Here is a 21847-nt window from a genome sequence, read left to right on the forward strand (position 1 = left end):
GTAGGTCGGATCATCGATGTTGGGGCCATAGAAAGAGGCACATATTAAAACTACGTTTTCAAATGCCAATTGGGCTACCAACCACCTTCCCGTGGAGTTTGATTAAAATTGCCACCCCTCTGCTTTGAGATGTCTGATGTGCAAACTAAAATTAAAAAATGTTTTGGTCGGAGATCCTTGACAGGGGATGTACGTTGTTACAACGCATGTTTTTACCACGCATGCTGTAACAACGCAAGTTTTAAAACGCATTCCAATACAACGCATTACACTGGGGGGTGCTGGATAGTGAATAGTTTAATTTACTATTCCAACACCAGTCCCCGTGGACACTAGGGAAGGTGCTGGATAGTAAATTAAAACTATTCCCTATCCTAGAGCACCCCCCAGTGTAATGCGTTGTAATGGTTTTCGTTTTAAAGTCTGCGTTGTAATAGCACTGCGTGCTAAAAGTTGCGCTATAAAGGTTGTTCCCCCTTGACAGGCCCCACTTTGGGAGACTGAATTGTGTTTCAGATGACATTGATGGGAAGCACCATTAAAGTAACATGCTAATGCTATGCCGATCCATGCACTATACTAATTACACACCCACAATAAAGAGTGCTAGAAACAGCATGAAGAACTACATATATTTTTAGGTCAAGCCTGGCCAGCACGTGTGCTGCTCTGGGAGGCATGCTGTATTCAGGTAGAGACTTGAAGCTCCACCCACCCTTCGTCCATATTTTCATTGGCTTGTGTCATTGTCCACTGTAAACTGTGGCTGTTCATTGGTCAATAGGCTTAGTAGTCCCTCCTTAGTACTGCCTTGTCTCATTTTGTAACCTCCCATGGCGACACCCCTTGTTACATGTGTTGTTACTCGGTAGGCTTTAATTATTGCCTCCGAGCACTATTTTCTAAAATAGCTTTGTCCTGCCTGCTGTTACAGGTAGGACACACTCTCTCCTAATTCTATAAAAAAAAATAATAATAATTATAGCAAGGTTGCCGAACGCATTTGCAATGAAATAGGTCTCGCTTTGCAAGAGTTTACCGTATTGGCATTGTAAATGACAATTCCTTTTATTTAAAAACAACACATAAATAAAAGGCATTGTCATTTACAATGCTAAGAGCTCAAACTCTAGTAAATGCGAGACCTATTGCATTGCAAATGCTTGTTATTATTTCTGTGGGGTCCATCGAGATGTTTCCTGTTCCATCCCCCCGAGCACTGAGTACCTATTTGACAGGCTGACACCTGAATGCACCACAACCACCGCCTCCACCGAAGCTGAGGACTTGTCTGAGCTCCCCTCTTTGGCAGGATTGGTGGGAGTCACTGGCGGACCCCCCTGTAATAATACCCCGTAGCATTTACTGCTGTGGTAGCCAGGGTGGGCTGCGTAGGCTGGGTAGGCTGAGTAGGCTGAGTGGGCAGAGAAGAGCAGGTGGTAGTGAAAGTGGTGGACATTACTTTATAATAGGTTTTAAGTGAAGGGGTAACTTTTATGTTAGGGGCAGCTCCTTTAACGCTTTTACTTTTGCTCTTGCTTTTTATATTTTTAACACTTAAGTATTCTTCATAGGTATTCAGCTTAGCTTTGCCCCTTCTTACACGCACTCTCACTTCAGAGACTGGGGGTCAAATGTGTGGGGGATAAACGGGCTTCCCCTTGGTTGGATCAAAGACTACCCTGGCTCGCAGTGCGTACCTATTTGTTTTAATTGGGTCAAAGCTCTTTTCTTTGTCGCCAGGGCAACCAGGACTAACCACACTGCCAACAACAGCACCCTCGCCAAGCGCTCCTCCTATATCCATAAACCCAATTGAAGCGCTGATTAAATTCGCCTCTTTTCCTTGTAGGAGATTTAGCCCTCCATAGGTAAAGACATGTATGCCGCTATGCAGCCGGGTTCCTGTCACAGAGTTGCCAGGGCTGACACCCTTGTTGCCACCACAGGGCGGGGGAAAAAAATAATGCCGACTCCCGACCTTAGAAGCCGCTTCGCTGCTTATCCCAGTTATGTTTTTATTTTCACTTTGGTGCGCAGCTCCTCTCACCGGCTCCGCTCCACAGAAGCCGCCATTGGCTCTTCCCCCGAGTACCTGGAACGAAAGCAAGGCGAAGTCGCGCCTCTTCCGTGTCCGAGCCGCCTCCTCCCAGAGCCAACGTCGACCCCCGGACGCACCGTCCCGCTCCCGCTCACTCTCCTCGCACTCCTAACTCCTCTCCCAGCCCGCTCCAGGGATCCGTGAGGAGACCGATGAATCCAGACCAGGCTCCGGGGGCATATTCGGCAGGCTCACCAGAAACAACAAGGTGATTTTCGAGACGGGGGGTGCTAAAAGACAGACATAATCCTATATGAGATCAGCAAAGTAAGCAAAATAAGCAGGAGATTATCGTTTCATAGGGGGGATCCGGCCGAAGCCGTTTAGCTGGCGGCCGCCATGTTCCTCCTCCAATCTGATCTTGCCATTCAGAGGACTGAACCCTTGGCCGTAGTCGCTCTGGACGCGCCCAAGGCTTTTGACAGAATCTGTTGGGTGTATCTCTGGAAGGTTCTTAACACCTTGGCTGCTATGGGGTTTTCCCGTCCTGCGCTGACTTTTTTGATTATCATTGATTTATGACAAGGCCAGCTCGTTATAAGCACAGAGCAGGTAAAACCCATGATGAGCTGGCCTTGTCATTAGCATGGAAGTGGTTCAGGCAATGGGGTTTGGTTCCATCTTTATTCAAACCATGCAGAACTGTTATCAGGGTGCCTCTGCACGAATCCTGCTAATTGGGCTACTTACACCGAGTTTTAGCATTCAGAGAGGAACCAGGCAGGGGTGCCCGATCTCGCCCCTTTTATTTAATATATACATGGAACCATTGGCACAGGCGATGAGATTGGATGATCTAATCGATCCCTTTAGATCCAAACAATATAGTTCTAAAATCGCCCTCTATGCCGATGACCTAATATTGTATACGAGCGACCCCAAGGTAACGATCCAGAGGGTGGAGGAGCTTATGTGTGAATTTGGGTCTCTATCTGGGTATCTAGTCAATAAAACTAAGACAGAGGTGATGTGCTGGAACCTGGAGTGGACAGGAAGAGTCAGTACTGAGTTATCTGGAGATTTGTATCGTCAAGGACTTGGAGAAGATACCTGAGCTATCTGGAGATTTGTATCGTCAAGGACTTGGAGAAGATACCTGAGCTTAATCTCAACAGGGTCATTAAAGAAATAGATGGCCTCTTCAGTAGATGGAGGAACCTCCCCTTAACCATTTATGGAAAAACTAACTAGGTAAAGATGTTCATTCTCCCTAAGTTGTCTTACTTATTTTCCTCTATACCATTAACATTAATGAAAAAAAGCTTAAGTAAGGCACAGAGTAAGATTGGGAGCTTTGTGTGGGGGGAAAAAGGGGTCAGATTGGCGTGGAAAAAGCTCAGACGCAGACTAAAGAAAGGCGGACTGGCCCTTCCCGATGTCAGGTTATATGCTGCAACATTCCAGTTTAAAAGCATACGGATGCTACTTGTTAAACCAGAGGAGTCAGAGTGGGGCAGGCTGCTTGGAGAAATGGCGAGACCAGAGGGAGGAGGAGATGGTGAGGCTTTTCTATACAAGTTTGGATCTCCTAAATTCTTTAAGCGGGTACGCCTGAAGGTTTTGAGGGCGGCCCTGGAGCTATGGTATTGGCTCAGATGTAGTTGGGGCATAGGATACTCCTCGGATAGCGCCCCCATTTGGGATACACCAGGAACACCGGGCTGCCTCAGAGACAGTTTGGCATTGCCCATGAGAAGGGCAGGCATCACCACATGGGCCGAGCTCGTAGACTCTGGAGGGATTCACCCATGGGAATACCTGAGAGCAAAGATTGGGCCAGGGTTCTCAAGATTTAAATATCTACAGCTGGTCTCATGGTACGATGCAGAAAAGGGGGAGGTCAGTGGGAATGGAGAGATCGAAGGACTGTGGGAATCTACCCTCCCAATTAAGAAGGAAATCTCAGTATGGTATAACAATTTGTTGGAAGCTGAGGATCATGTGGTCACCCCTTTAGCTGCAGTATGGACCAAAACTCCTCTTGGGCCATCAATAGAGTCCTTATATGAGCCCTCTTTAAAGGTGTTGTAAAAATATGTCAAGCCTGCTTGTTTAAAAAAAAAACATTTCTTCGTTATTAACAGGCTCTATTACACCCCCGCCAAGATCACCACGTTTGCTCCGGTGCCATCCCCTAAATGTCCAAGATGTTTGCTACCTCTTGCCAACGACGTACATGTCTTCCTAGAGTGTCCAGTACTGGCAACATTTTGGGCAGAGGTGGGCGACAATATCCGAGATATCCTTAACACCACTATAGATATCAAATTGTCATAGGTATTTTTTGGAGATGATGGCCGTCTTAGCCAGACTCTCTCCCAGAAAAACAGAGGCTTATTAATTTATCTGGTACTGTTGTCCTGAAGGGAAATTTGTAAGAGGTGGAAAGACCCCCTACCACCACAGAGGGATGATTGGCTTAAGGCATCACTCTCCATGGCTCGTCTAGACTACGAGGGCACAGAAGATAAGCCATTAAACATCTGGCATCCTTTTGTGAGTTGGGGCCAAAGTTTAAGATTAATATAATTGGTCTAATGATTACACCAGGCTCCCTCACAAAAAGGGACCGGGCGGTAAGCCGTAGGGGCCACAGATCGTAAAAGCGGCTTCATAAGACCCGCAGAGGCTTAACAGGCGAGATGAGGACCAAAAAAAAAAAAAACATAACATAATATGTATTTGTAAAGCACACATTCACCCACAGGTATCTTGGCGCTGAAAAACAGTTGTGTATTGTCACCCAACTCAATGTTACTCATTTTATTAACCTCAGATTAACAAAAGGCTGAGTGGACTCACCGGGCTTTGAACCGGTGACCATGAGGTCGATCTCAGGCCCCTGCAGTGGATGCATTAGCCCACTGAGTCACCAGACCTGGCATTAACCTGTAACCCTATATCTGTTGCAATGTTGAATGAAAGATTCAGCCTACAGCCATTGGATTTCTTAAAACTAAAAGTCTCTTTAAGGGACATTAGACACCCGCACCTGGTAGACTACTTACACTGACTTGAGAAACGTTTTTCCAAGACTCGTACTGTGTCAATAATTTACAGAACCTTACGAAACATTTCCTAATCCGAGATGGCTCAGATTAAGCAGGTATGAGAGGATTTTTGTTTCAAACATAATACTGAACTTATTCCCTGTACATCGTGGTACAACATCTTGGACTCTCTTTTGTGTCAGAGAAGTTCCCCCCTTATATTACAATGTAAGTTCTGGGCTGCTTATTGATCTTATTGAACCACTGAGCGATTACACAACCAAGGGCTCTCACATTCAGCTGCTTGCTGGCACTGTGACCACCCCGTAGGTGACATGCACCACTTAACCCTTTCGCTGCTTGGCCACTCCCCCTGGCCATTTGTGGTAGTTTGCGCTTAGGCCTCTGTAACATTTTGACCACATAAGTCATCCATGCCAAATTTGCATCCTTTTCTTTCAACATCATTGGGATTTCAAAGGTACCCAGGGTTTGTTAATTCCCTTGGAGGGGACCCATACATTAGTCAAAATACAGCCAAAGTTTGTTTTTTGGGGGAAAAATTGGAAAAAGTGCTGAAGATTAAAGCGTCGATGGGGTTAATATTTTATTGTAAATATGTACGGTCTCTACGTTAGGAGTCCACACTGTTTGTCATTTTTAATATGATATTGTCCCTACATCATTTGTTAGTCACATTAGGAGTACACATCTCTGGTAGAGTCTTTTTTTCTTTAAATTGGTATAAAGGCCATAAAGGCCATAATCTCCAAGTGGAAAAACTACAATAACATTTCCTACCATACATGGTGGGTATGGGTCTGTTTTCTTAGAAGTGTGTATAATACTATACATAATACTACTTTTAACAATAAGTCCTTCTGTCTTTTGTGATTGAAACTAGACCTATACTTAGAAAAGATGACTCCCCCTTGAGCTCTCAAGGTTCTAGTGGAGATCGCTTACACGATCCTGCATCCTCCTCTCTTTTTTTCTACTTCTTCCTTTTTTCTTGATTTCTCTTTCATATTTCCTCTTCTTTTTCCTAAGCTATAAGGGACTCAACATATACCTTTTTTAATATAGATACGTATCTTTCAAAATGATTTGACCAGTGGCATACGGTAAGGTATCTACCTTACCGTAGATACCTTACTGTATTTGTCGTTATCAATTTGCTGTATAGTTATTCATTTCTTCTTTAATAAAAAAATATTTGAAATGAAAAGGACTATTTTGTAAAGCCTTTAATAAAACACTCAAGTTAGCAAAGTCAAGTTAGCAAACTCAAGTTAAGCTGATAAATAATTACATCTGACAAGATGGAGCCGCATCCAGAATAACTGTCTCTGTCACCCTTAAACATCACTTTCTGGGATACTGGAACCAGGGGCGGCTCTATGCTCATGGCCGCCCTGGGCAGGGAGCGTAGGTAGGGGGCCCCAGAAGAGGGGGTCCGGGCGGGGCGGAGCGCGAAAGCCAGTGAAGAGGGGGGGGGGGGGGGGGGTTCAGGGTGTTTGGAAGTGGAACAGAGCCGGAGGCGGCCAAATCCCTGTCAGGGGCCTCCACGCAAATATGTATCCATCCTCAGAGGATTATTATATTAAGGATATATATTGGCGTGGTGGCCCCTGGGGTTTGGTGGCCCTGTGAGGGTGCACAGCTTGCACATGCCTAAGGTCGCCCCTGCTGGATCCCTTGTTGCTGCTGTGTCCTGGTAGTGGCAGCCCACATGTTTATTAGAGTCTCCTGGGGGTGTGCGCCATCCCTAGGACCCATGCCACACTAGTCCCCACTTGCCTCTGACTGGATGTTTTGGGTGGAGTTCAGCGAGGTGCAGTGTGCCACACACGCCAATCCTGTGTGGAGTCTTGGAAGCCGAACCTGCCCATTTTGAGTGAGGATCAGCCACAGTCTCCACTGTATTAAAGAAGTGGAGTTGATTGGGCAAGGCAACGGGGACGATTCCTTGCTATCAGCACTCCAACAACGTTTTGTTTCTGTTTGTACATTCTGTGCTTGTTGTGTTTGTTATTGTGTTCCTTTTGCCTGCGTTGTTTTGATTCTATGGCCTGCTATTTTTCGCCAAGAAGTTTTTTTAGTCATTGTTAATTTGTCATATATATTTATATTTTTGTTTGTACATTCTGTGCTTGCTGTGTTTGATGTTTTGTAACAGTTCTCTCATGTAACGTAACTGGTTCTATTGTACAGTGCTCTGACACCTTCGGGTAAAGTCCGCGCTTTATAAAAATGCATTAAATAAGCAATTGTCGCTTTGGAGGTAAATTTATTCTGTGTGTATTTTACACTGACTGGATAGAGTAAGGAATATTTTCAGTGGAACTATGCTACATGCAGTGATAATAAAATACTGTTGGCCTCAGCTCTTGCCAGGGCATTAGAGTAATTTATATTGTCTATGTCTTAGATCATATAAGCCTGCTCCCATACTCTGCCTCATCTGGTAGTGTTAATGTCATTGCTACTTACCAACACACTCTCCTGGCCTCTAGCTGTAAAAATGCAACTTGATTCACCACCAAAGGTATACAAGGATGAACTGCCTATTTCTCGGAAGAAATGGAAAGAAGTTTTAAATTATACAGTGGCAATAGATTTAGGATTAAGGGGTGGGTATAGGTAAAGGGTGTAAAAGTAATGTAAGGTTTAGGGATGGGTATAGATAAAGGGGTAAAGGCTATTTTATGGTTTAGATGTGTGTAGAGGTAAAGAGGATAAAGGTGATTTTAGAGGTAACGAGTGTGTAGACGTAAAAAGGGGGTAAAGTCCAAAAAGTAAGGGCATGCAGACTATAAGTTAACTAACTAAAATCTATTATTCCCTTTGAGGGTCCTTGGTGTATCACTCCTGCCTTATGTATATAGGACCTGCAAGATGCTAAAGCGCCATACAAACATAAAACGTCCCTGTCACAGTGCAGAACTCTAGATGTTGTTGGACTCATTAAGTTAAAATGATAAAAACACCTTAACCTATGGAAGTTGAATGCTTCAGTTTGGGATCTGCACCTCAGTATGGTGTCCTGCTTGCATCTATGACAGGCTCTAGAGAAGCAGTCAGGCGGGAGAGATGTGATCTAATGGCCAGGTCTGCCGGCTTAGGAACTGAGGAACCAGATTCTAGTCTCTGCTTTGGCTCAACATTCTGTGACTCTGGGAAGATCACGTAATCTAATTTTTCCTAAAAAAAAAATATTTTGGAAAATAATCTGACCTTGTGTAAAGTAGCCTGGTTCTCATGTAAAACACTCTAGTGCAAACTGCATCAAAAAGGTGTAAAGTTTATTCAAGTTGGTACCTCATGTTACAAGAAAGTTTGATTCTCTCCATTCTTATGAGGAATTTCTCTAAATAATAGTCTGGGAATATGTCCAAACTTAATATAAATTGTGCGATGACAAGAGAAACTTCCAGTTTACTGATACATCCACAGCATTAATTGAGACAAACACTGCCAAAGCCAATAGGACTGGCTTACAACTGAAAGTACTACATAACACTTAGACCAGTGGACTTGGACTCCAGTCTCACAGACTCCGCAAGGCAGTTTCGAGCAGCTGCTCTCCCTCGATTACACCATTCTCAGTGCACCAAAGCCAATGCAGTGTCAAACCGCTTTTTGAAAATTACTTTTATTCATGCTGCAAAGCCTAGCTGCTGTACTACATGAATACAAGACACTGGAGAATTAATGTTTTCATACGCGCATCCTATTGATTTTGTCAATGCTTGTGTTGATTAAAGGCTTGAACACCTGACACAAAATGTGTCTGATTGTGGGCAAATCACTGCCTCCATTTGCACATAAAATGTACTTTAGTGAAATGTAATGCAACTGTAAATTTATAGAAATATACTCTAAGTAGTTTAAATGAGAAAAAACACTGCTTAATATGTCTGAGGTGCACTCTCTCAAACCTTGACAATAGGTCTGTGTTCTAAACACTAATGAACATTTGCAAACTGTTTTTAAGAGGAGGGTCAAAATTACGTACAGTCAGGTATATGCAAAAAGAACAATTGATGTACAGAATGCAGAACAATGTTGTACATTCACCCCAGTACAAAGATCTGGGCCTAAATCCATAGTTTTTTTGTTCACCATGCCCTTCCAGTTTGGACCCAGCCATAAGCAAATCAGTCTTGACCCTGCGCCCAATGGGAACAGTCCAGCCCGAACTGCCAGGCCAGGTCGTCCCTGGACTGGAAACAAGCATCCTAGGACCGGTTTTGGGCATTTAGCCTTCATCAGCCAGGATAGCTTGACTCCAGCGGCATGGAGAGCACGGGACCCATGTCTGGGCATACCCATCCCACTTATTGTGAAAAATTCAAAAAGAACAATTGATGGACAGAATGCAGAACAATGTCATACATTCACCCCAGTCAGAGATCTGGGCCTAAATCCATTGGTTTTTTTTGCTCACCATGCCGAGACGTGGGTCCCTTGCCCACTTTGCTACTGGAGTCAACCTAGCCTGGCTGATGAGGCCTGTTAGCCTGAAACCGGTCCCAGGATGCTTGTTTCTGGTCCAGGGAAGACATGGCTTGGCAATTCGGGCTGGACTGTTTCCATGAGGCACAGGGTTAAGACTGATTTGCATATAGATGTGTCTGAACTGGGGTGGCTGAGTGAGCTAAAGAACGATGATGGATTCAACCCAGATCTATGACTGGGGGTGAGTGTCTGAAAAGTTTCATTGCTCTGTCCATCGTCTCCTTGTGTTTACTACAGTCAGGAATCGCCACTCTACAAGAATGCACCTGGACTGAGCCCCAAGTTTATTCCCCCAAGTATGAAATCCCACACCCTGTTCTTATGATGTCTGCAGAGATTGGTAGAAGACAGCTTATGACCTCACTGAAAAATCTTTCCTTTCAGATCTTGATGCAAAATGGCGTCGTCTGTGATGATGCCCAACGGGGTCCTACTAACAACTGTTCCGGGTACCTCTGTCATCCAGCTTCCAGGCCCAAGTCCAGAGATTGAGACGCGGTTCCTCAGAGGGGAACCAAAGGCACTTGGGGTAAGTTATTGCTTCTGTATCTTCAGGGGAAGGAAAAGAATGGTACATAACGGAGGAAGTAAGAAATCAGATAGAATACTTCCAGACCTAGGTTCTCATTTATAATTTCAGTTTGTTCTGGGACTTGTAGTCCTATTTAAATTGAGCCCGTTGGACTAGTATAACTAGAAACAATGATGTGAAAGTTCAACCATATTATTTAGCTGTGAAGAAGACTATACTAATTAAAAGGGGTTCCCAAATAAAACATTTTCATTACCAAATCCCATAGTGCGAGCCTTTATGTGCTATGAAGTGTGCGACAAGGTTTTCTTCAATTTTTATATATATATATATATATATATATTCATCAAAATAAGGTTCTCTCCTTGAAGACACCCACACGAAGTGTTAAATCCACTCCTTTAATGCAGACCACAGAAGAATCACAGTTCCAAGTCGGCTCCCTCTTGTTAGCCAAACGCGTTTCGGAATTAGCATTCCTTGATCACTGGCAAAGATCGGAGAACATCCGCATGCGTTGGGAAACCTGATTTTGCACTTTCAAGTCCCGCCCCATATGGGCGTGTGCAGCTAAGCATCATGGTACTTGTGGTTTCCCAACTTCTGGTCCCCAGTGGGTGCTTGTTACATCCTCAATTTTCAAAAATAACTACCCCAGTGGTTTGGTGCCGATGAGGAAACATGGAAACTGCTGCCTTATAAAGTCTTGCATAGTGTGTCCCTTCGTTCCTTCTGCCACTCGTGTTTACGAGATGCTGGATCTGCTTTCCGCGGCAGGGCGTCCTTACGGCTGAGAAAGCTGCTAAACATTCATCAAAATAAGGTTCTCTCCTTGATAAATTGAGCCCGTTGGACTAGTATAACTAGAAACAATGATGTGAAAGTTCAACCATATTATTTAGCTGTGAAGAAGACTATCCTAATTGAAAGGGGTTCCCAAATAAAACATTTTCATTACCAAATCCCATAGTGCGAGCCTTTATGTGCTATGAAGTGTGCGACAAGGTTTTCTTCAATTTTTATATATAGATATATATTCACTGAAAAAACCATAGGTTTCACACCAGTTATAGTCAGCTGGAAAATTTACTCGCATAAAACCATTGAAATTCCCACGTTATAGTTAGTTGGACTCACTATAACTTGCGCGTGCAATGCACTGCTGATGACGTCACATATTACATCACTCATGACATGGTCAGTGACATTTATTTTAATTTTTTTATTTAGAGAGTTTTATATAGCGCGAACGTGACCCGTGGGTATCAGAGCGCTTCACATACAGTTATACATTCTGTAGAGATGTAATTCACATAGAGAGCAATTACAACCACTAAAATGGGTGAGGTAGTTAAGTCTAGGGTGTCTTATACTCGAATAACATAAACATTCTCAATACTATATTGCGTGAGGTATATAAGTGTCGTATAACCTGAGATTACCATACATATAATTTAAATACATGTCGAGCTAACTAATACATATTTCTCGTTGAGATGAGGTAGTATCGATATAAGTCAGTGGAAACTCCTGGCATAAGAGCACAGATTTGTATGAAAGTCAGTATTCCTGTGCCGACGTGATTATCGTCGCTCCTTATTCGTGTACTCTTCTTCCCGGTTCAGGGGACTGAGTCTCCTCCAGGATTGAGTCTCCTCCAGTTTCTTGGTGACGACTAGGTCACCACTTACCTATGTCAGGAACTTGCTCATTAGGAAGATCTTAGCTTCCCTTTTGAACCTTGTCGTATCTGTAATTTTTCTGATACTTGGAGGAAGCGAGTTCCATATTCTGGGGGCTGCCCCTGTGAACTCTCTGTCATAGGTTTTCTTTTTCCTGAAGATAGGTGGTTTCAGCATCAGCTGATTAGCGCTCCTTATTGGTCTGTCTCCTCCAGATAGCTCAATCTTCTTGGCCAGGTATATGGGTGTTTTGTAGTGAAGAGCTTTGTGGGTGACACATGCCATTTTGAAATGGATTTTGGCTTCGTATGGTAGCCAGTTTAGTGCTTTTAGATGCGGGGTGATGTGGTCGAATTTCTTCGATCCGGTAATGAGTCTTGCTGCGGCATTAAGGCATGCTTTCAACGGGGCTGTGGAGATTTTTGGCAGGCCTGCTAGGGATGAGCAGCCGTATTCAATCCTTGATATTACTAGCGATTGTATTGCTAGTTTGAGGTCTGCCGGTGTGATGAATGGTTTCACTTTCTTTAGGTAGTTCAAGTGAAAGCGAGCGTTCTTTGCCATTGACTTGATGTGAACTTTCATGTCAAGATTCTTATCTAATGTGATTCCTAATGATTTCGCTGAGTCCACTAACGTAGGTGTGCAGTTTAGAGCTGTGATAAGATTGGTCCATTCTTTTGCCTCTAGATACTTCTTTGCGGATGCAATTAAAAGGAATTCAGTTTTTTGAGCATTGAGCTTCAGATGGTTACTTGTCAGCCAGCTTAATGTCATTTTCAAAGCTCCATTCATTAACTTGATGTCTTCCAGGGATTTTATCTTTAAGTATACTTGCGTGTCGTCCGCGTACATGTGATAGGATATGTTAGCGTTTCTGAGGATTTCTGTCAGGGGTTCGACGTATAAGTTAAAGAGTGAGGGTGAAAGTGTCGATCCTTGGGGGACCCCGATTGAATTCGGGCATGATGTGGATAGCATCTGGTTGACCCAAAACCTTTGTGATCTGTTATGTAGGAATGATTCAAACCATTTCAACACCGTTCCTGTCATTCCCATCCTGTTATGAAGTCTTTCCAGCAGTTTTTCATGATTGACGGTGTCGAAAGCCGCCGACAGGTCAAGGAGGACTAGAAGACACGTCCTATTGCAGTCAAGGGCTTGTACTGCGTCGTCAACAATGTGCAGGATCGCAGTTTCCGTACTGTGTCCTGTTCTGAATCCCGATTGACAGTCGTCCAGCAACCTAAACTTTGTGATGTGTTGACTCAGTTGGTTCTGTACGCATTTCTCAGTTAATTTGGCCAGTAGTGGAATGTTGGTAACAGGGCGGAAGTTGTTAGGATCTGCTGGGTCCATTGTAGGTTTCTTGATGATCGGGACAACTTGGCCCGTTTTCAAGCAGTCTGGAAGGATCCCTTGCGAAAGGGAGGTGTTTATTATTTTGGTCCATATTGGGATGATGACGTGGTTTATTTTTTGTAGACATTTGGCGGGGAGTGGGTCATTGTAGTGGTTATTCGGTTTGATATCCGCAAGTGTTTTGGCGATGACGGCCTGATCATAAATCTCGAAGGTTTCCCAGTGTGCTTTATTTTTCGCTTCATTTTTCTTGAATGTGGTTGTGGCACTGGTCAGGTCTTGTGGTTGTCTGTGCAATTGGTCTGCTGCCGCCTTTAGTTCTATTTCCAGCTTGGTGGCCTTCTCAGTGAAGAACTTTGAGAATTCTTCACAGCTTATCTGGGTTTTTGTGGTTTCTTGTGCCGATTTTGCTAATTTATTGGATTGCTGCCTTAGAATTTCAAACAGTTTCCGTGGTCTATTTTTGGCGTTGTCCAGTTCCGAACTAATATATTCTTTTTTGGACCTAAGGATCTTTTTGTTGTATTCGTTTCTGACTTTTCTGAGTGATTTCAGTTCATGCGTTGATGGGTGGGCTCTCCATTTTCTTTCGACCATTCTTAGTTTCCGTCTATCATCGTTCAGTGATTCCTTGAACCATGGGTTCTTGTCTTTTTCCGAGACTCTTTTCAGTTTTAGTGGCATGATGGTGTTAACTATGTTTGCTACAGTTGTAGTGTAGTGCTCCGTTAGCTCATTCACATTCCTCAGGTTGTTTGGTGGCTTCAAATCTTTCTCACAATATTCTACTAGTTGCTCCATGTTCGGTTCTTTCGTATTCCGAGTCCACTTTTTGTGTTTGACGGACTGTGGTTTCTTCTTCTTTACCAGTGTTGGAATCAGGAATATGATGGCATGGTGATCCGACCAATCGCATGGCATAACTGATTGGACACTTATGTTCTTTTGCCTAGATAATATCCAGTCCAGTGTGGCTCCTTTTTCATGCGTTGGCTGTGTACAGATTTGGGAAAGATTTAGTTCATTCAGGAAGTCTTTTAGAGCGATGATCTGTTTATCTTTCTTGTCTTCCCAGTGCAAGTTGAAGTCGCCCAGGAATATGTCGTTAGAGTGGATGTTGTTGTTATCAGTTATAATCTCCATCAGTTGATGTATGAAGGACTCATTATTTCCTGGAGGGTGGTACAGAGCGTGAAGGGTGTATCTTTCATTATTCGTTGAATTTATATTCAGGCCTACATATTCATAAAATTCCTGAGGATCCGATTGTATTTGTTTTATTTCCATGACTGATCGGTGGATGCAGGCTATTCCGCCACCTCTTCTCTTTGGTCTATCTAGCCTTATTATGTTGTAGTGTGGGGGCACTAGTAGATCCATGCAAGGAGAGGATGATTCCGAGAACCATGTTTCTGTTAGGATTGCTAGGTCAATTTCCATGTTGATAATAAATGCAGCGATGTTTGCCGCATGTTTTACTGCGGACCGACAGTTGAGCAGTAAGCATTTCAACTGGTTTTTTGTTGAGCTTTGTTCTCTATCACTCAGGTTGGTGGTTAGCTGGATTTGTTGTAGGTTGCTGAGGTTGGGCTTCCTACTCTTCTGTTTCGACGTTCTATTCATGTTGATCGGAACTGTTTTTATTTTTTCTCCCCCATCGTGTTGTGTCGGCTCATAGGTCTTTAATAATGCAAGTGTTTCTTCTTCTGTTATGTACTTAAGGTTTCTTTCTGGTCTACTATGTCGATCTGCCAGTGGCATGGGCTTCTCCTTCCTTTTTCAGATTCTTTCTGGACTATTGTGTCGATCTCTCAGTGGCAAGGATTTCTCCTTCCATTTTCCTGGTGTTTCCAGCATTAATTCTTGAATGCGATCAACTTTCAATTGTGTATCTGTCGTCATTTCTAGGATTTTTGCCATTGTTTTCATAGTGATTCGGATATCCCGTGCCATGCTGTTCATTTGTGTCTGCGACTGTATTGTTCGTCTCCTGTTCTGGTATGATATATTCACGGAGTCTATTTTCCTGGTTTCGTCTTTATCATTTAAGCAGTCGTGGCGCACGTTCAATGTATTCCTGGTTAGCTTTTGTGTGTCGTCCAGGGAGAATGTTGTCTGTATGCTATCTTCCATATCATTTGGCTTAGTGATCCTCTTTTTTGCCATGTTGCTATGCCGGGGCATCTCCGGTGGGAACAGGCTCACCTGTGCCATCAACGTTCGTTCCTCCCCATCTTCTTGTTGCATTGTAGTATACTCCTGTGATATCGCTAGATCTTTTGTCTCTCTAGAGTCTTCAGCCATTTTCTCTTCAGTGTTCGCTAGATTTACTGGCGTCGTCGCCTGATGTGGCCGCGTTTTTTCTTCGTTCTGTGTTAGTGGTTTCCTAGTGCTCACTGGTAGATCCCCTGTTTCTGACCTCTCTGAGGTCTCGATGTTCCGTCCATCTCCTATCTCCTTTGTGTCACTTAGTTGCTTTAGTTGTTGCGATTGTGGAGGCTCTCTGGATCGCCTAATGGTGTCTTTTTCAACTTGTGGCGTTCGTGGAGGAGGGTCTTGTCTTTGCATAGACTCTATGTTTCCTGTAGTGTTAGCATTGATGACTTCTAGACTATCTACATTTGCGGTCTGAGGATGTCGCGGATGTGGTTGATCCCTTGGGTTCACTGCCCATTTTTTTAACGTAGGGAATATATCGTCAAACTTCTCTAGGTCGTCATTGGCTGCTTGTATAAGTACAATTCCGGTCTTATATAATGTTATGCATAGGTTAGCTCTCAAACTTGGTGATGGAGTGCTCAGTAGTTTTATGCCGTGTGGAATATTGTTAATGGTTTTTATGTTGAGTTTTTCTGTAATGACTGTGCGCCATTTAGCTGATTTTCTGGTGAAGAATATTAGATCGTTGAAAATTCTGCCTTTGCTAATGTTGTACGATGGGTCAGAGAACAGCGTATCAGGATTTTTCCTCAGAACGTTGTGTTTAAATTTCTTTACTGCTGTTTTGGATAGACGCGGTGGGTATATTATGCCCATAGCATTTTTGCCTGACGCCTCTAAGTCGGTATCATCCATTTTCAATATTTTAGGCCCAGTGTGATGACTTGTGTATCTTCCCGTGGTGTTAAAACTCTTAAATGTCGTCACCACACCCCTGCTGAGATTCGTTATGTTTACTTTCTTGGTTGTTTCTCATTTCTTTGGTGTTGATTCTGTCAGCATTATTCTCTCTGTGATGCTCTATTCATTATTATTCTTCACTCTGAATAATATTATCTCTAGATCATCTCTATCTTTGTTAAGAGTAGGGCAGGTCTACTTTCCATCATGTTGTTGTCGTAACCTATTCAGTACCATCCTCTGTATTTATATTTATAGACAACTTTCAATAGATTGTTAGTAGAAACTTTTCTTGTTCCTTTCAACATATTAGACATGGCCAGTGTGTCTGTCTCCCTTAGATGAAGTTAGCCCCTGCTGTGGGTCCGAGCTTATGTCTGCGATGGCTGCCATTTTGAAGTCAGGCGGTGTGGATCGTGCTTTCCTCGTTTTTCGAGTGTCTCCTTTTTTGTCCTGATTCTTGTTTCAATCAGCATAAGTATAGAGTTAGTGCTAGTGCTAGATCGTTGTTAATGTTTGCACCCTAGATATTCCTTCGTTATCTATGGTAAACACGGACTAATTGTCCGCACCGGTCGCCATTTTGTGATCAGGCGGGGCGACCTTAAGCTTTCCTGCGCGTCGCTTTGGTTTAATTGATCCTCTTTTTAACTCTCCTCGATGGGTAATGAAGATAATGAAGGTGAGGTGAGGGTGGGGATGTTTGACCCTGATTTCTGGCTAGCTTGCAGCAGTCCGCGATTTAGATGTCCGCTCCGGTCGCCATTTTAAGCTCAGGCGGGGCGGTGGACTGTATCTTTATTATTCTCCCTTTCTTGTTCGTTTATCCACTTGTGCTACTCTCCTTGCGGCCGATGCGGGGGGGGAGGGGGAGAGGGGGCAGCGCTGCATGCGTGGAGAAGCCCGTACCTGTCCAGGAGGCCTCTCCCTTCTCCGGCGTCGTTCGGCGCTCCTCACCCCAGATGTCCAGCCCCTGTCCGTAACTCCGTCAAAGCAGCTAGGGATCTTCCTGATCTCCTCCCGCCAGCTCCATGCATTCAGTGCTAAAACTCCACTGCTGGTACTGCTGCCATGTACTGTCGATGGATCCCTCGAGTTCACCAGTGCAGCCGCCGATCCCTGGTCATCTGTGTGTCCACCTTGTCCCAGTCCTGAAGTCCGATGGGAAGAGGCAGCCTTGACTGAAGCTCCGGTAAGGTCTTTTACCGAGTTTTATTATTATTTCTTATCCAGTTACTCTTAGGAGATCTTAAGAGATTGGTTTACAGCGACGACTGCCGATAAAAGGGGATATTAACCCGAAGGTAGATCCCCAACACCGGGAGCTCTTCTGAGAGCCCTTTACCAGTCGGCCATCGTCACTGGATTAATCACACGTCATTTGGTTAATCCTTGCTGTTCCGTTTTACACGGGGCCGGTGCAGTTTAATATTTATAGGTGAATGTTGACCAGCCGTTCGGATTGAAAGAGAAAGCGCACAATCTGAAATGGATGCCATCTCCAGACAAGTGCCGCAGTCGACATCACTCATGACATCACTGATGACACCATCCAGTGAATGTGTGTCTTTTTAAAAAATAAATATGTGTTATATATGAAAATGTAAAAGTTGATGGAAGAATAAATGTTTAAATAAGTGTTTACATGGATGTTTTTTATAAAAAAAATGATTGGATAACTGGTTTATTAAGTGTATCTTAGTGTATCTACATGTGTGTGTATATGGGTTATTAGATGTTTTATTTAGTATCAGTATGAGTGTCTGTATGGTTTGGTGGGGTATTACTTAGCACATAGATGCATCAATGACTGACTCACTGTTTGTATGTGTTTTGAAGACAGCATATGTGCAGGACTGTATGGGTGGATGAGTGTGTATATGTGTGTGTTAGTGAGTGAATGACTGTCTCACTAGTGTATTTATCAGTAACTAAATATGTTTTAATGTAGTATATGTGAATATTGATGTATATAAGTGAGTATATGTGAGAGTGAGGGATTGTAAGAGTTCCTGTTTAAATTAGTATGTGTTTCTATAAGTGATTGTTTAAGAGAGTAAGTATGTGTAAGTTTATTTAGAAGTAAAGTGGTAGTGTGTGTATAGCTGTATATGCAAATAAATGGATGTTCAATAGTTTATTTGTATGTGTGAGTATTTGTGTGAGTAACTTTTGGGTGACTGACGGTGTGTAACAGGATGTATAGGTGTTTCACTACATATGATGAGTGGGTATATGTATGAGTGACTATATAGAACTGTTGGTGAATGAGTGGATATGTATATAGATGGTGGATTTACTGAATTGGTTGTTGTAACTGTTAAGGGTTTTTTTAATTTTTAGTTTCTATTTTTGAATATGTATTTCAAGGGTTACATTACAGTGAGTCTGTCACTCTGTCACAAGGATGGTGTCATGAGTGATGTCATGAGTGATGTCACTGACCATGTCATGAGTGATGTAATATGTGACGTCATCAGCAGTGCATTGCACGCGCAAGTTATAGTGAGTCCAACTAACTATAACGTGGGAATTTCAATGGTTTTATGCAAGTAAAATTTCCAGCTGACTATAACTGGTGTGAAACCTATGGTTTTTTCAGTGAATTTAATAGGTTTTTTAAATGCTAATTCCTAACTATAACTGGTGTGAAACCTATGGTTTTTTCAGTGAATTTCATAGGTTTTTTAAATGCTAATTCCCAACTATAAATGGTGTGAAACCTATGGTTTTTTCAGTGAATTTAATAGGTTTTTTAAATGCTAATTCCTAACTATAACTGGTGTGAAACCTATGGTTTTTTCAGTGAATTTCATAGGTTTTTTAAATGCTAATTCCCAACTATAAATGGTGTGAAACCTATGGTTTTTTCAGCGAATTTCATAGGTTTTTTAATACCAAATTTCTTTTGCTATCAAATATAATATATATTTTTTTAATGAATCCTATATTGTATATTTATGTAATACTATTTTTTATATGTATATTCTTTTTTTTTTCTTTGCCCTGGTGCGCTCCCGGGGCGCGTACCGGGGAGCGTCCCGGTCAGCGCAATTTTGCGGCGCGCCCCGGTGCGCGTACCGGGGAGCGTCCCGTTAGCGCTATTGCCGCGAACAAAAACATCATCGTAACGTATCGCGTAGCCGCGTCCGCGTGATCCGGACACGCTTACGCCGTGCGTAAGCACCGACGCGCATACGAATGCGCTACGTAAGCGCCCCGGGGCGCGCCCCGTGTCGCGTAGCGTAAGCGCGTTGGGTCATGTGACCTGAAAATAACACTTTATTGGTTCATGACAGTTTTGTTTTCCAAATAATGAAAGCCCCACCTATTTTCCTCATTCTCACTTTGCACTTTGAGTGAAGAAGACCTGTTGAAAGACCTCTCTGTATCTTTTTGGACTAAAAATGGCTTCAGTAGCAGCAGCAGCAGGAGCATCCCAACCACCACCACCATAAGGACCACCCCAACACCACAGTGGTGGAGATGAAGAAGAGGAGGAGGAGGAGGAGGAAGAGGAGAGGAGCAAGTTCCTGCCTGAACATACTACCCCATATAAGCCAAAGGAGCACATTATCTGGGAGTTTTTTTTCCATCCCAAAGAACCAGAAGAAAGTCAATGCGCCAAAGGTGACTTGCTTAATCTGTGGCACTCAACTTTCAAGGGGGAACCCTAACAAAAAATACTCTTTTGGCAACAACACCATGATTCGCCACATGCAACGCTGGCACCCTAACAACTATGCTAGGGCAGAGGTCAGGGAACTGGCCAGAAACCCTCCCCAATCATCTCCCAGCACCTCCCAAAGTAAACATTCCACTCCATCGGGTCCAGAGGCAAGGGAGATGATCCCAAGCATTCAACCCAAGTTTGCCGAATTTAAAATCGTGTGCATATTTTGTGGAGGGACAATTAGCTATGGTGAGCAAAGCATTAAACTTATTAACCGTGCTGGTGCCGTGCCCCAAAAAACATTAATTTTTTCCTGTTTTTTTTTGCTCCAGTTGAGCCATTTACAATTCCCTGTTTTTTGTTTCTCCCCATAAAAAATACAAAAAAAATATAAAACTGTTCATAAAAGCCAAAAAAAGTTAAAAATGTTCAAAAAAACAAAAAATATAAAACAACAAAAAGAATAAAAAAAACAGTTCTTTTTAGAACTACCTCCAATTTACAGAAAAATGCTAAATTTTTAAAAAACTGTCATTCTTTTTTTCCCATGTTACGCTTCCTGGTACGCTCCCCGGTGCGCGTACCGGGCGCTCCCCCCGCGAAAATCGGAAAGAAAAAAAAAATGTTTTGCCCCGCAGGGCCCTTTTATGGCCCCCACATCAAACCTAGGGGGTCAGGGGGGGTCTACCCTGTCCCCTTTTGAGCATTTCGACCTTTGTTTTTGCCACCTCTTGTGTCTCGATCCTACCGAGACACAAGATGGCGGCCGCTCCGGACTGTTTGGAATGTTGACAGACACCCGAGAGCCAATCAGCTTTCCGCGCTCGAAGTCCCGTAGCGCGCTGGTTCGCGCCCCGGTGCGCGCTTATAGATATATATATATTTTTGAACCTAAATTACTCAAAATACACTAGAGCACATATCTTGAGACATAGCAAAGGCACATCGGGCTACCAGTCCCTACAATTTTGCCAAGTTTAGTGGAAATCCATTCAGCCGTTCGGGCTGAAAGGGAGTCCAACCGCCCTATGGAAATTAACATGGGGAAAACACATTTTGGGACCCCCCTTTTATCTCGGCCCCCGCTTGACGAATCCCCCCAAACTTTCAGGGAAGGAGCGGAGCGGAGCGGGCCATCTTCTTTGAGAAATTCGCGAAGATTCGTCCACCGGCGCCAAAGTTATTCCCAATAGAATGTTGCGGATTTCCTATGGAAATCAATCCTAACTATAACTACCTACTGGCGACCGCCAGTAGGTAATATATATATATATATATATATATATATATATATATATATATATATATATATATATATATATATATATATATATCAGCAAAGAATGCTCTTCGTTTTTCAAAAAAAGCACAGCTTCAGTCCAAATCTTTTCAGCGTGATTATTTATTAAACAAAAATGTTGTCAAAAACACACCCGACGCGTTTCGGTGCAGCCGCACCTTGGTCACGGGTAAGACTGATTTTCCTGTGCATTTCTTATCTAGTGCTCAAACATTAACATAAAAATAGGACTACTCGTCCCAACACCACTTTGTGAACCACCTAAATGGCAGACATCTTGTAATGGTCTAATAAGTCAAAGACTGTGGTTGTTTACATGATTCGAAATTGTTAGTTACAATAATACATATGCTGCCCAAGTGGGCCTGTGTGTTCATAATATTTCAATCTTGCCCCAGTGGGCTTTTTCATATAATTCCTCATGTAATATTGTCCAGAAGTAATACGCACACCGTTGGAAGAACATATTCCGAAAGGCAACCTTGAACATTGTATAGACTGAATTGTGGCTGAACACAAGCCCGCTGGGGCATGATACTTCTGGACAATATTACATGATGAATTAA

At 43.1% G+C, this 21847-nt stretch overlaps 1 protein-coding gene across 3 annotated transcripts in view; it reads left to right on the forward strand.

Moving 5' to 3' along the window:
• LOC147740920 (membrane-spanning 4-domains subfamily A member 4A-like) overlaps positions 1-21847 on the forward strand; it is a 200401-nt gene that overhangs the window by 87110 nt on the left and 91444 nt on the right. For all 3 annotated transcript variants that reach the window (XM_086952209.1, XM_086952207.1, XM_086952208.1), the window contains exon 2: positions 9997-10141. In XM_086952209.1, the coding sequence (XP_086808335.1) occupies positions 10010-10141 (132 nt within the window). In that variant the 5' untranslated portion in view covers positions 9997-10009. The remainder of the gene's footprint in view (positions 1-9996; positions 10142-21847) is intronic.

This window comes from Lissotriton vulgaris, chromosome 1_1, assembly GCF_964263255.1.
Source record: "Lissotriton vulgaris chromosome 1_1, aLisVul1.2, whole genome shotgun sequence".
NCBI classification, from domain to species: Eukaryota; Metazoa; Chordata; class Amphibia; order Caudata; family Salamandridae; genus Lissotriton; species Lissotriton vulgaris.